Consider the following 14861-nt stretch of genomic DNA (forward strand, 5'->3'; position numbering starts at 1 on the left):
GTGAAGGAACCCCCTGGGCCTCCATACATGTACATGTCAGCTGGGCGCTCTTATCAGATGACATCATTCGTGTATCATTACACGAAGGCCGTACCCGAATTAGTTGGCTGAGGCTTAATATTATGCATGATTCTACATATATGGGAACTGGCTGTGGATACTGCAAAATAGTCGGTGTAATTCCAGCCGTAGCCAATTGATTCAGACCCAGGCCCACGTCTGTGAACCAGACAAAGGAAGTGGTCTTGTGTCCTACTTACGTACAAATTGAAAATGCTTTTAAAGCAACAAACCTAGAGGGGCCAGTCTATTTGAGTGTCGGTATACAGTGAGGCAGTGGCGGTATATACGCATGCGTGCATGCAGTGGCGATGGACATCGCGTTATGAAAGCCATACATGTAACGACTCATGCATCGTCACTTGCTCAGAACAAAGGTACATGTACCGGTACTTGTAGATTAGAGTGAGAGGAGATTTTATTTTCTGAGCTGAATTTTTCCCCCAATGTTTTATATGCAACTTGTTTCTTATAAGCAAAGGCATTTGGTATTCTGCACACTTGCATGGTTGAGCTTTGGTTATGAAAAATGCAAACTTGTCACAGTGCCAATTTCAGTACCATTAACACCGGTCTAGATTGTTCACTCATCTGTGTCAATAACATCACAAGCTGTATACCATTGCAAAGAGGACATTCTGCCCTTTCTAGAGATATATTTCTCTTTCCCATATATAACGTAGTTTTGTTATTACAGTAATTTTCTCGGTATACTTTTTATGTGGACACCCTGTATATCATTTACGTTACGAGAATTTCATTTTCATTTTGACTCTGGAACTGAACTGTTTCGATTAATTTTTTTCAGAGGCTATTTCATGTGCAACATGTTTCTTCTAATCTAACTAAAGCAGAAAACAATGTGCAAAGAATGTCACCTCGTGAGAATTTCATTTAAAACTAGAAACTGGAGCTGAACATTTATTCTTCGCATTTAATTTTTGCATTGTGGTTGTGTTAGTGTATTTTAACAAGCTCAATCTTGCCAAGAATTGAAGCCTCTTGTTTGAGTGAGATGACTGAAACCATCGCCTCTCGTCATACTTTATGGTCTTTTTATTAATTCAAAGTTGTTAATTCGCACTTCTCATGGTAACAAGGCCATGCACTCTAAAGTGTATGTGCATGTACACTGTACATCATTTCCAAGGGAAAAAAAGAAGTAAAAAAACGTGTCACTGTACCACTTTTGGACCAAGCCCGTGACAAGAAACCGGAGTCTTTTTCTTTGGCCTAAAAATGATTTTGATATGAGCACCACATGTCTTCATGCTGTGTATAAATTGTATACTAAGCATGACAAATACATGCAACCCCAAGTTGTTATGACAATTTTAGATACATATTGTAAAGTGTGAGACAGAACAAAATGTACATCCATGAGGTACTCTCATCAGTTTGTGTGTCAGGCAATGGCAGAATAGCCAAGGTGAAAGTTACAGAGGTCTTGCAAAACCTGACCTCAAAATAGCCAACAGATAAGGGTTTTATTTAGTCTAAGACATGTCCAAATATTTAGGCTCAGGCTAGTAACAGTTAGTAATCTGTCAATGAATGTGTGACCTAGAAACAGCACATGTACATGTACCAGATGATACAGACAATTACAAAGTAGGGTGTATGGTGCATATGAGCTGCATATGTACCATAATGCACACACCTACATGTATATACATAACAAAGTGCATGTACCGGTACATGTAAATGTACATGTATGCATGCACATCTACACGTACATGTACCGGTACAAACATACATGTACCTGCATGAGATGTGAAAGTGTAACTTTCCTCGCCCACATACATGTACATGTATGTTGTAGGGCTGAATATACATGCCTATGAAAGGAAATAAAAGATGCCCAAATTGGGGCTGTGTGATGATATATTGAGAAAACACATTCCTGCTGCATTCAAGGAAAACTTCTGCTTCGGGCTCAAGAGCGCAATTGAGACGGAACGTTTTCTGTAGCTAATTAATATCTTCCTCATCTCTTTCAGTACCTCAGGTTCTGATCCGGCAAATGAACAAAAACAGGACACTTCCAAAACCAAGTTCAAATAAAATCAGGTTACAAAAGAGGCCATCACAATGGAAAGACAAACACCAGCATCTCCCCGTGCTGCTTCCTTGTTTCTGGAGAGAAAGAAAGCAAATGAATGAAACTGATACAAAAACATTTTTGATGACTTTTTTGACCAAAACTGTATCTTAAAAGTGTTTCAGTAAGTGTGTGGCATCCATGTATATTCTGAGGGGTTTTGAGGCATCACTTTAAAAATTTTGTAAATGAAACAAGTTGAAAGCCTGAATGTGTCCTAACTTCATAAGAGGATCTACCAAATTATAGGCCTACATACTGTACAGGTGTACATGTACATGTATGCACGTACATGTACATGTACATGTAGCGGTATGATGCAGTTGATGATGCATTATTTCAGGGCGGATGGGAAGGGGTTCAATGGGATAATGTAGCATGCCTCCCTCCCCAAAAGGTGCAAATTCTTTTTAAATTCTTTATAAATGTAGTCTCACCTCTCAAAAACCATAAACTATTTACATGACAAACTTTCCCAATCTTTTGCACCTCCCCCCCCCAAAAAAACAAGTCCAATCCACCCCCATAAAAATAAATTGGTTCTGGAGGGGTCCTTCAATATATTTTGTACCTGACCCTCCAGTGCAGTGTGTTTGATATAACAAATCTCCATGAGGGTGCATGTAGAGCTATTGTTTCAAGTACAATACCATACATGTACAAATGTAATGTACAAACTAGGAGCCAGAAGGAAGGGTTGTGCTTCATTTCCTTCCAAATGTCAAACTTTCAACATGAAAAACCACCAGATTTTCATTCGTACTGGTATGTAATAGCATGTGAAACGTGGGTGTTCCTGCAAAGTTTCCCGATAACCTGCTGTCACGGTGAGTCATGGGACAAATTTGATACATATGTGAATTTCTTTCCTTACTTCCTCGATTTTTGCTGCAATGAACAATGAAACAAATGGATTACAAACCTGGACTGACTCAGTCAAAATTTTAAACAAACATGGAACGAAACGCAACAAATGTGTTTCACAAGTTACTAAAACTTGAGTTCCCGGAAACACTGGAGATATATGAAGGGAGGCATGATTACTATTGGTAACTACTTTCACCTGATAGGCCCAAATAAAGTTTATAAAAAACATTAAATACAAAACAGTCTTTACAAGCATGGAAGTGGTTCTGCTTTGCTCATGTTACCTTGGCTGTTCTGGTGCATTGCTTTCCTTGTACTGTTTACTCGTACATGTACATATAAGAAGAACTGTGGAAACATTAACAAATGTTGCATTTACATGTTTGTCATTGTTCTTCGAAAAAATGCATTTAGAGGAATTCATTTTCAAGCAACTGTGCAGGAGATACACACCATTGCAGAGTATTCAATTACCCGCAAATGTATGCGTCCTGGTGCTACCGGTATAATGTGCGTAGGGGTGTACATTTATTACAAATTTGGACGAAGTGACTGTGGCAAATCTACCCATCTATTTCAACAAAACAATTAGCTAATGTGCTTCTGGGGGGGGGAATATTTACTCAGTACAGGTAATGGTCACGTCATTTGATGAAAACGAAATTATGCAGAAAACCCTCTTCTACTGAAGCCTTTTCCCACATAAATGACAGGCCACTTCATCATGGCCTGTCTAGTCGTTCTCTCCCATCATAGCCAGCCTCGTGTCTGTCGAGAGACATATCCCGGCCAAATGCACAGCATAATTGGCAGAGACGTATTCAATTAGAATTGACAGATCTCAATCTAATAACTTAGCTCTTGCGATACAGACAGCATCCTAATTCATGTCCAAGTTTCAAATGCATTTCTTTTTGATAGAGATGATTTCTTCCCCACCCCTCTCACAAAAAAGTAAACCGGGCACTTTTAAAATGTGACCTTGAATAGGATTCAATTTTTGTACTAATTAAAGATATGAAGATGCACCTGTACAGTGATATCACCTGCATGTTTGTCAAGTTGACACACAGGGTGCATGCAGTACATACCTGTACATTTACATCTAGTACAAGTAATGGACAAAGTAAACAAATTTTGTCATAAAAATCCTTTAAAAAGGGCCAGAGTCTTGCTTAGGGGACAGTTTGGTTGTCAGTAAACCAACTTGTGCTGACCTCATCTAAAACACAGAGAAATGTCTTGTACACGTATTTTTTCACTTCAATAATGGTACAGGTATACGGCCGGTACATTGTGACAACACATGGATGTACATGCAGGCCTGCATGTATGTAAGTGTAATGTGGTTCATTCTCGCGCACAGAAATCCACTGAAAGCAATACTGTAGGTGATAAAAAAAATGCTAGAGACACCTGCATAGCTTTGACATTTTTGTAAACATAACTATTCTACCTTTTCGACTTTAACTGAACAATCAAATAATGCCCAAGAAGTAATCATTTTGAAATATTCAGAATTTCAATTGTTTTGAACTTGATCAATGTACATGTAGTTGGGAACTTCTTTTATTTTCTGGCCTGCAGAGTACTATGAAATACTTTGGTTTCTTCTTTGCTAGGAGTATACACATGTACATGTACGTAGGCCTGCTGGATACATATCGTCATTAGACTTCACATAGAGTAGAGTTCACTTAGAGTGCTGACATGCGTGGGAGTAACTGTATATTGTACATGTGTGGATTTGCTGAACCATTCTTTTATGGCACTGAAGCACTGCCCTTCAAGGTTATAAATGCTACATTAATAGCGTAGTGTATAGAAAAACCTTTGGTCTTTTGGGAGTTTGCCCAATATGAGGTGAATTCCCCCTTGTCAAACTCACTTTCCAAAATAAACTTTACATGTATAGATCTATGGTACATGTACATGTACTTCTCAGCAAGCAAGTACATGTGTACATTTACTGGGAATTCATTGCCAAATTGAAAACGTATCTGATTTATGGTGTATTATTGTTTGTAATGTATCGAGTCTGTAGCAAATGACCGTACATACATGTATATAAGTGCAATACATGTAACTCTAATCCTAATGAAGTACATCCATGGTCAAGGGGGAGGGTACCTTGTACCCGTACATGTACATACGTATACATGTACATGTACCTCCATAAAATATGTTTTGGGATTGAAGACGGTAAAACTAACAATGTACACAGTATATATATACAAACTTGAATAAATGTCCACTATGCACATACATGTACATGTTCATTTCATTAACCATACATGTACATCTTCACTTCATTAACCCTACCGGTATATGTACCTTACTTGTACATGTACTGGTACCGTAAGTCATGGACACACTCCATATCTCACTGTAATCACGGACTCTCTACTCATAGAGGATCCGTGCTGTAATCTAAAACTGATCTGCATGGCGAGATTGGGTTATCAAGCCTGCTACATGTACATGTATGTACCGGTAGGCCTATGTACATGTACATGCAGGATATGAAGGCTACATGTAGGACATATTACATCAGCAGAAGACATGTTCATGTACGTGTATAGTACTTTGCATGTTTACAAACTTTACAGTGTAGGTGCTGATTTTGTGCCATTTTGGGATTCCATGGTAACATGCACACATACAGTAAGGGGCCTACAATGTAAGCAAATCACATACATGTACATGCAGGCCCTACACAATAATGATTACACATACACGGGGTTGGCGATGGGAGCTGCATCTCAATTCAATCATCCACAGAAGAGAAAACTACACACAAATTCGTTAAAAGGTGACCTTCATTATCTCCTATTGTACATTAAATTGACAAGAACTTGAGTACGTGTACATGTACTGTATGTCTTGGAGGACACAGAATACCAAAATATGCATGACATCTTTTACTTTACTTTCACTTATACTGGTTATACATGTACATGATGGAAAGTCATATTTCTTGAAATGGCTGGGAGCCATTTATGTACAGAGTGGGCCACAAACATGAAAACGGGACGTGACCAATACACGTCTGTATGTAACTGAGTAGGGTCTGGGGAGATGCAAATGTGCCAGTTAAACGCATCACTGAGCAACACGCTGTATGTACATTGTACATGTACATGCATGTACACATTAAAATGATAATGATAAAGTACAAGAAATCATTACGTTTAAAAACTAGGCATTCTTGATTCGGTCTCTCAGCATTTGCACTGCACTTCATACATGAGGCTGCAGTGCACTGCAAGGCTCCAGCAACTGTTATAGTTGTTGGTCAGTTAGGTCCGGTAGTTGAGCCTTGTGGCTACAGCCTTTGGTTAGAGCTGTCCTTCCTGCCAGAAACACTTTTGTTAAATGTAAAATACCAAAACATGTGTTTGAAATTATGTACCAGTAACAGTGGATCCACCATTTCTCGGTAGATAGAGCTTGTGACATGGCACTGTACATACTAAATCTGTGTAACCCACAACCCTCCCTCTTGCCAGTGTGTGAATGTACATTGCACATGCTGAAGTGTGAAAAATACCCACTTCCATCTCAATTTGTTCTTCAATTCTCAAGTAATACACTGTACACGTAGAAATAAACTTTCCATATCTGTACCAGCATGCACCATTTTTGTATGAGAATTTTCAACAGTACCAGACTGGAACAAAACACAACAAACATGACAAAGTGGCCACGATTGACCACTGTTGCTGGGTTGCGATGTCATGCCACAAGTGTACTCATCCAACTTCATGAGTGCAGAACATTTTTATTTTAAACTGTGCACCGAGCACTTCCTTTTTCCACATACACTGTGCACATGAATGGCAGAGTTCAAGTACTGAATACTACACGTATATGTACGCCTTACAATGACAATGCTGATTCAAACTCTGAACCCCCTCCCACTCAAGCATTACACACAAGTGAATGGATGTTGTGAAAAGGATGTGATAGTTCAAATTATAGGAAGGTTGTGAATGCAATTTTACAGAATCCCCCCCCCACAAAAAAAAAACTTCCTGATAAAATCTGGCCCAGTAGATGTTCAACTTTTGAAAAGCTAAATTTGCCTACTGTACATTGCAAAGTTACTTTTTGAATTGGTGTCACAAATTCAAGTCCAGGTCGAGTAATTTCTGGCTACGTTGGTACGTTTAGAATTTATGCAAGCTTCCAGGTTCTGAAAGAAAAAAGGTAATCACCTGTGCAAGTATTTACATCAATTTCACTGAGGTAAGGGCGATCAGGGACAGAAGGAAAGAGGGTAGGGGAAGAGGTTGGGGAAGGGCAGGAAGATTGGAGTTAGTGGCTACACTGCTGGCACCAGGAAAAACTGCATGTCTGCAGACATATTTTGTTCTTTCAATAGTGCAGACGCCTCGCTACTGTGCAAGGCCACTGCAACTGCCAACTTTTTCATTGTGAGCAATCAAAGTTTCAAACTTCATACCTGTATGTACATGTATGTGTGCTTTCTGTTTGTTATGTACAGTAGGGGCCTACATGTACATGTACATGTACATGTAGATAGTGTATGTAAACCTACAAACAATGTCCTTCAAACCAATTATGGAGATCTTATTAAGGGGGAAAGTGCAGCATAGGGCCACTTCTGGTAGCCACAGACCTTGGGTACTTGGATCATAGAGCCTGAAATGAGACAAGACCTACATCTCCAAAGTTTTGGGGAGGGAAAAACACTAAAGAGGGTCACAAGAAACTTTCATCATTCACAAACAGCAAAAACCTGAGTTTTCACAATTTCAAAGTTCAAGAATTCACTATGCACTGTATATTGTTAGGCAATCTTCAGAAGATGCAGCAAAACTTGCAAAAATGTACACTGGTCTCGAGAGATCGCTTCACAAAAAAGATCCTGAAGTCTTTCTCCTTTTGTCCTCAAGAAATTTATTGGCAGTAGTCAAAGAGAAGATTTATCATGTCTAGATAGCCCAACTGTTATATATAGAGCATTGTGTCCATCCAGGGGCCTGGTTCTTCCTCAAGAGGTTATGTCATAAAAAACAGGCCTTGCTGGTTAAAATGCATACATGTAGCCTCCAACTTAATCACTGTCTGGGCGTAATCCAACCCAGCAGACCATGAAGAAAACCCGAAGGGGGCCAAGTCACTGACACCTCACCTTGCCAGGGTCCAATACAGGGACTTGCGTAAGAGTTCCATGTTTGACATCTTTCACTATTAAGATTTCTTACAACCCTTGATCCTATTTGCAGTAAACTCTTTTTCTAAAACAGGATACAATTCCTAAGCCTATAGCCTGTACATGAGTGCTCTGCAGTCTCAAACATGTCATGTGAGTGTGATGGGCACGGTAGCATCAACCTTGCAGAACTTTGTTGATATGCTGGCAATTGATGTGACTGATATTGTAGGACACTGCGGTATCCACCATTTATAGGCAAAAATGCACATGTACCGGAATGAACTAGTATTTTTCAACAATTTTTTCACATTTTTACTTGACGGAAGTAGCTGAAATCTCATTCACATGTTCCTCATGTACATGTACTGTACGTGATAGTGTAGGTACAACTTTGTTGCTGAGGGCCGACTTTTATTTAAAAGCAAAACAGCTGCTAAACCAAATTATGATTGTTTTGCAAGCTGAAAAAAATAGATTCTGCTGTATCATTCTTGTAAACTAAATGATGCACGGAGTAGCACCTTTAAACAGTTTTATCAGATATAACAATATTTGCCATTTAATTTAAACCATTTCCATGCCACAGATTTTTACAATCTTTAAAAGAATTTAAAAAACTTGTAATGTACATGTAATTCCATCTTTTTGGTATACGTGTACATGCATACAACCATGTACATGTACATGTACCGGTATGTACACGTATCCATGTGTGAAGAGTATCCTGTAATTCAAATTTATGCAGAAATGAGCTTCTCGACTGCGTTAAAATGCATCAGTACCAAATTTTTTCATACAGACACACTGTACACAAGATTATCTAATGACCGTTTTCCCTCACACACAGACATTTTAATTTCAGCTGGGTTCTTGGATACAAAAAGGCATCAATTTCTAACTTGGTGAATGAACAGAAAGACTATGCAGATATTTCAATTGATATTTTTCCCTTTAACTCCATTACAGACGATTCACAATGCAGTGCGCCAGCAAGAGGCTGTCATGGAGAGGCCTTTTCGCAGTGCATTGTGGAATAAATAGTCGATACTGCGCATTGATAACTTGAATTTTTTGTAAATGTTTGTTTATCTTGGTTGAAAATTCAAAATTGCTCATTGTGAATGGGTGTTAGGTATGGTAACTAGTCAAAATGATGGTTTTGTGTGGTGCAAGGAATGCCTCAATCAATCAAATATCCCTAGATTACGTTAGAAGTGCGCTTGATCACGGCAGCGTGTCAACTGTAAACTTGAAAAGTGGGCTGTCTTTGGCAAACTCTTGGTGGCGTGCTGTAGTGTGAATCACTTACGTATTCTGGCTTCCCATAGACAAATCCAGTCACCATGGTGATGATGCTACACATGTATCACTGGACACTTACAGTGGCCCAAACCTATGGTAGTAAGCAAAGTACGGGGGCCACTGTTCTGTGACAATTGCTCCGTGCAAAAACCAACAACTGTGCTTTCCACCATGACACAGAACCATCATTGACGTCAAGTGAAACATTGCTGGATTTTCCATTTCAAAATCAAGGGAATCCTTTTTCTGAGCTTGGGACTGGGAAAAAAGCTTTCTATAATTTAACTGCCAACACTTCACTTTGAATTGGGTCAATTTCGAACTCAAAACCAGAAACACGATGCCATTTGTTTGATGATATATATTGTATGTACATGTATGTAACTCCTGCATCAACTCGTTCAATTTTTTCTTCTTAAGGTTTTCCTTGTTTTCTGATGAATACAGTAAGCCTATATGCTCACCTGGCTAATTTGCCAATCAAACTGGATAAAACTCTGCCTGGTCCGACCAGTCAAAGCATGCATAAATGATATACATGAACACGTACACTGTACATGTCTGATGCTTATTAGATTCACAGGGTTTTTTTCTTTTGCATGGTTGCAATGCCAAGTACATTCAGCAATTCACCTCGGTGGGAACCCTGCTCAATCAAACAGAATCAGCAGAAAATGTAGGGTACCTGATTCAAATCAGGAATCTCTATTCAGTGCTTGCACGGCATTACACAAGAAACCCGGCTTTGGATGCATGGTTCTGTTTCATTATAATTGCCTGGCTTGGACTGCAGTATCAGAATGTGTCAGTAGTGTAGGCATTTTGCTAGTTGTACAGGGTTGGGCCAAACTTTCAGTTATTATCAGAAATGTGTGTTACGCGAGCATTAAACATACTGGTATATAGTGTAATACTTTAAGTCAAGACACCCTCTCTTTGATTAAGGAGACTTATGCACTTATGCATGATGAACAAAGATTTAGTGAAAAGCATCGTAAAGTTGGTGGAAACCGGAAACCAGGGGGAGTGAGGGATTGACCGGAAACACAAGTCACAAAGACAGATTAAGCTGTCATGAAACTGCTTCTTAGTCATGAACTTCACAAGTGAATGCATGCAAGGTCACTGCACAATTCAACAAAGCGTCTGATCTACCAGTATCTTAAAGATGCAGGAGATGCAAGTGAGGTTGAGTCCTGGTCACAAGTTCAACAACTGCGATCAACACCTGTTGGCATTGAGCACTTGACGAAGGAAGCTCACACGTGCGAGTACAAGGTTCTAGCTTTTTGGTTTATGCATGGTTTAAAAACAAACAAATCTGTTGTTCCTGATGGAAGAAGACAACAAATGGAGACCCCTGGTGCCAAGTTTTACCCACCCTACAGTCTTCAATACCTTGTAAGAGTCTGCCATCACAAGTACAGATATTGTCACAGATATTGGAATTAAATGCTTCAACTGATTTCTAAACAACAGAGCACTATGGGAAGAGTGGTGGGAACAACGAAAAAACAAAATTTGCCCATTTAAAACTGATTTTCCTTAATTCATTCAACATCAAACCACCCCCCACTAATTTACTGTTGAAAGATGAACTAAGTCCACCGACTGTTTCAGCCTTCAATAAACCTTTTCGACGTTCACAATGCATTACGGGTGGGGATGGCATTTTATGCACAACCCTATGGGGGAAGTGAACCAGTCAAAAATTAAGTTACAGTTTTCTACTGAATATTTTTTATATATCTGTTCATCAACTCACAGATGCATGTGTATAATCAGATTCTACAAGAAACATTTTCAAATACATTTTCAAATATTTGTAAGAACAAATCACCCTTAATTGCCTTTTTTGAGGGCACCAGTCACTCTACAGGCTAAAAATGAATGTGACAGGTCAAAGCGGGATGAATGACCTGCAAATCGTAATTTTGATTGAACAATACTAGAACATTAATATTCATAAATAAGTAAAAGCATGGTCCAGGACAAAAAGTGGTATTGTTGGAAGGAATTCTCTGAATTTTACTTCTCTGCCAAGCTTTAGACTTCGAAGTTTGTGAATATTTTCGTCCCACATCAATAAAGCAACACTTTGTCAGAAGGGGGTGGCTTGAATGGGAGTATGAAATAAAATGGAAAATACATCTGCCTCAGTACCAATGACAATTGGAAATTCATGAATGATTATAAGGGCTAAAACAAAAGTCAAAGTTTACAGGGGGGCACTTAGGGGGCTCTCATTTTCTCGAGGGGGTACAAAAGGCTCTGAACTACTGTACAGGTCTCTTTTTCATGCAGTGAAAGGTAAAACACTGACTACAGGGGACTCTCACCAGATTTTTGCCTTATTTGATTTCATGGTGGGTTGGGAAGTGGTACTTGGGAGGGAGGGGTTACAGGTCTTAGGCAATGGGAACCCATGCCTCCCATGTCTTTGTTGATTACACTACTGCTATCAAGCAATAATGCAGCGCAATCAACTGATCATTCAGATCAGCGGATCATGCGAAATGGTATGGCACACAATGACATTAATGCCACAATAATGGTATTTATTGTCTTTCAACTTCAAGACAGTGTGATCCCTACCTTGGGCGGGGTATAAAAATCCAGCATGTGCCCCTCAAGCCGTTTGACAAGAACTAGTCGACTTCGTTCCCACTTCTGTCTTCCTTGTAAGTCCTCCCCTGTCAGAAAATTCACAATTCCTTCTCTGACAACGTCTTCTGGGTTATACTTTATCCCTCGATCCCGGCCCTGGTTGGAGCTATGGTGAGCCTTTCGAAAGCGATTGATAACATTCTCTGTCATGTTTCGGAAAGAAAATTTCCTGGGGAGTCTGCTGACCTCGTTTTTAACATGATGGACAGAGTTAATGTTTCTGCTGCTGTGGTTGCCATCAAGGCTTGAGTTGCTGGAGTAGCGGCTGTTGACAACAGGGTCCCCGTTGAACATAGCTGTGGTACCGTTCCTACTTCCAGGCGGTCCAGAGTCCGACAAGAGCCTGGTATTCACGTTGGCGTTGCCCTCCGAGTCCGTGGGGCTGGCGGGGCTGCTGCCGGTCGGGTCGCCGTCGTTGGCGTTCCGCCGATCCTCCTTTAGCTCGGCCGGGCTGACGGTGTTATAGGCCCGGCGGACCTCAGTCTCGAAGTGGTCCAGGAAGTGATCGGCAAATCGCCGTGCAAACCTGCTCTCGTCCACGGGCACGCCATCCATCGGTGGATTCTCAGTGATGAACTGGTGGTAAGCCACGGCGAAAGTCGCCGCTGCCTTCTGCGCTTCCACTTCGCAGAACTCATTGATGTCGGTCACTCGATCGTTGTCGTGATGCTCCATGGTCCCATTCATTTCTGCCTTTTCTTGACACACTTATCAACCGATCAATGCGTACAGCATGATTACCGACGCTGTCACAACTCAAGTTCTGTTGAAAAACTACAAATGCTCTGAGGGAGAATGGGATTTTTTTTTAATTTAAAGCGACGTCTTTTCCGCTTCCGCGTGCGGAATTCCTCGTAATCATACTCCGCTGATTTCCTGGTAGTGCAGTGTAGGCTTACTAGTGCATGCAGACTAGAAATCAACGTGAAAATAAAATGCGCAGTAGCAACCCTCTGAGTCATTGCGCAAATAGCGCGGTTGAAAGGTCAACTGAGTTCATAAGACAGGTGAATGACTGACTCACTGATGACTTGATTGACAGGTGCACCAAGAACTTATGCACCTATACAATAAGCGACGCTCGTGCTTAATATAATGCACTGGAAATGCTTTAAATTCGTCTGTTCCCCCATCATGAGTACTGCAGGAGAGTGAGAATGAGAGAATTTCGACCTTTGAACACATTCTGAGTCTGCTGCTAGTAGTAGTAAGTTGAGGCGCTGTAGAATCTGTTCGACCATGTACAGCCGGTATAAGGAGAGTAGCGCAAACTTGTATACAGTACAGCATGAAGCTTTTTTCTATTGTCTATGTGCACTGACGCATAATTCACCGTCATGAGGTTGGTTATGTTGCAACTCTCTCTGTGTGTCCTTCCCCTACGGTTCAACCATGGATGGTTCAACCATGTGATTCTACCTCCATGGTTCAACCAACCATACATAAATACAAGTTTTCCGCAACATTAAAGAATAGTGCCTTCTGCTCGGCAACTCCATTTGAGGGAATCATTACAGGCGTTAGCTGGCCTGTTAGGACTGCGAGACTCTTAATATTGGGGGGGGGCGTGGAGGGTCCTCGTCCCTCTGCTTGGCAGTTTTTTGTTCACATTTTCAGGCGCCTGACCTTGATATCATAGCGCCCTCCTGCGTTAGTGCACAAAGCCAACTGTCGCTTCGGTCGTCCTGCGATTGGCTACATTGTGAACGACCTGTGACCGCAACGTTATCACATCCCGTTATAACGGGATGTAGCGAACCGTTATTTACATGGTGGGGGGGGATCGCCAATGACAATGCTTTGGCTCGGGTAAAGTGTCGGCTATGATTTTTTTTAAAAATGGCCTTGGAACATTCGCAGCAGTGTGGTAATCTTCAAAGTATCACTGATCATGTGTCTTTTTGCGATATATTTCAAATCAATGGTTATTTTGATCAATTTTGGATGAACAAATAAAGTGCAGTGAGACTATTTTCAAGCAATGAGGAAGAAAAAACGAATTAACAAACCACCGCCTTTGTAATGCATTGAGCGGGCACGCGCGCCTGGCACAAATTTACCTTCAATGCTCTGCCCGTCTTTAGCCGTGTTTCCTTCACTATACTGAGAGTACAGTTCACTAATTCAGGCCTCATTGAAAACAGTGTAAAATCAACATTGTTCAGAGCTCAATAACATGCAAGCCAACATCCCAGGGGTGTCTCACACAAAAATTTACTTATTATTCGGTCACTGACCTTTCAATTTCTTTTCGATTTTCAGGGGGTTAACTAAGAACTTTTTAATCATTCACCCCAAAACAAAACCAACCTCCAAAAGTCAAATTTCCCAAGTCAGCACGCAGCCATTTTTTAAATGGCAACCCTCTATTTTCTTGGGCATTTGGGAACATTTTGCAACCGTATTTTTTTCCCTTCTGCCCTCAGATGGAAGTCCAAGGGACCAGGAACTTGATCCTGGCAACGATTTACACAATCTCACCATTTTGAGGGCCAAACAAACCCCTTTTTCAAAAGATACTGTGGGAGGGGGGACTTTTAATGCTAATGAGCTTGGCGGAAATTATTGCTTGAATCAGTGGACTGCACCCTAAAATCTGTACAAGGCCATCAGCCCTTCCCAAGCCCAGCGCCCTATTCCGGCGCTGGGTACCGGGTGACAAGCGAAAACTTCCACTGGTAA

The 14861-nt window shown here is 40.6% G+C and overlaps 1 protein-coding gene across 1 annotated transcript in view; it reads right to left on the reverse strand.

Moving 5' to 3' along the window:
* Positions 1 to 13092, reverse strand: part of LOC110982231 (SH2B adapter protein 2-like) — a 38297-nt gene extending 25205 nt beyond the window's left edge. The window contains exon 1 of the mRNA XM_022240511.2: positions 12108 to 13092. Within this exon, the coding sequence (XP_022096203.1) occupies positions 12108 to 12866 (759 nt within the window). The 5' untranslated portion in view covers positions 12867 to 13092. The remainder of the gene's footprint in view (positions 1 to 12107) is intronic.
* Between the last annotated feature and the right edge of the window lie 1769 nt (positions 13093 to 14861).

The sequence above is a fragment of the Acanthaster planci genome, linkage group LG09 (assembly GCF_054643075.1).
Source record: "Acanthaster planci isolate LZ-2023a linkage group LG09, COTS_SCS, whole genome shotgun sequence".
In the NCBI taxonomy this organism is placed as follows: domain Eukaryota; kingdom Metazoa; phylum Echinodermata; class Asteroidea; order Valvatida; family Acanthasteridae; genus Acanthaster; species Acanthaster planci.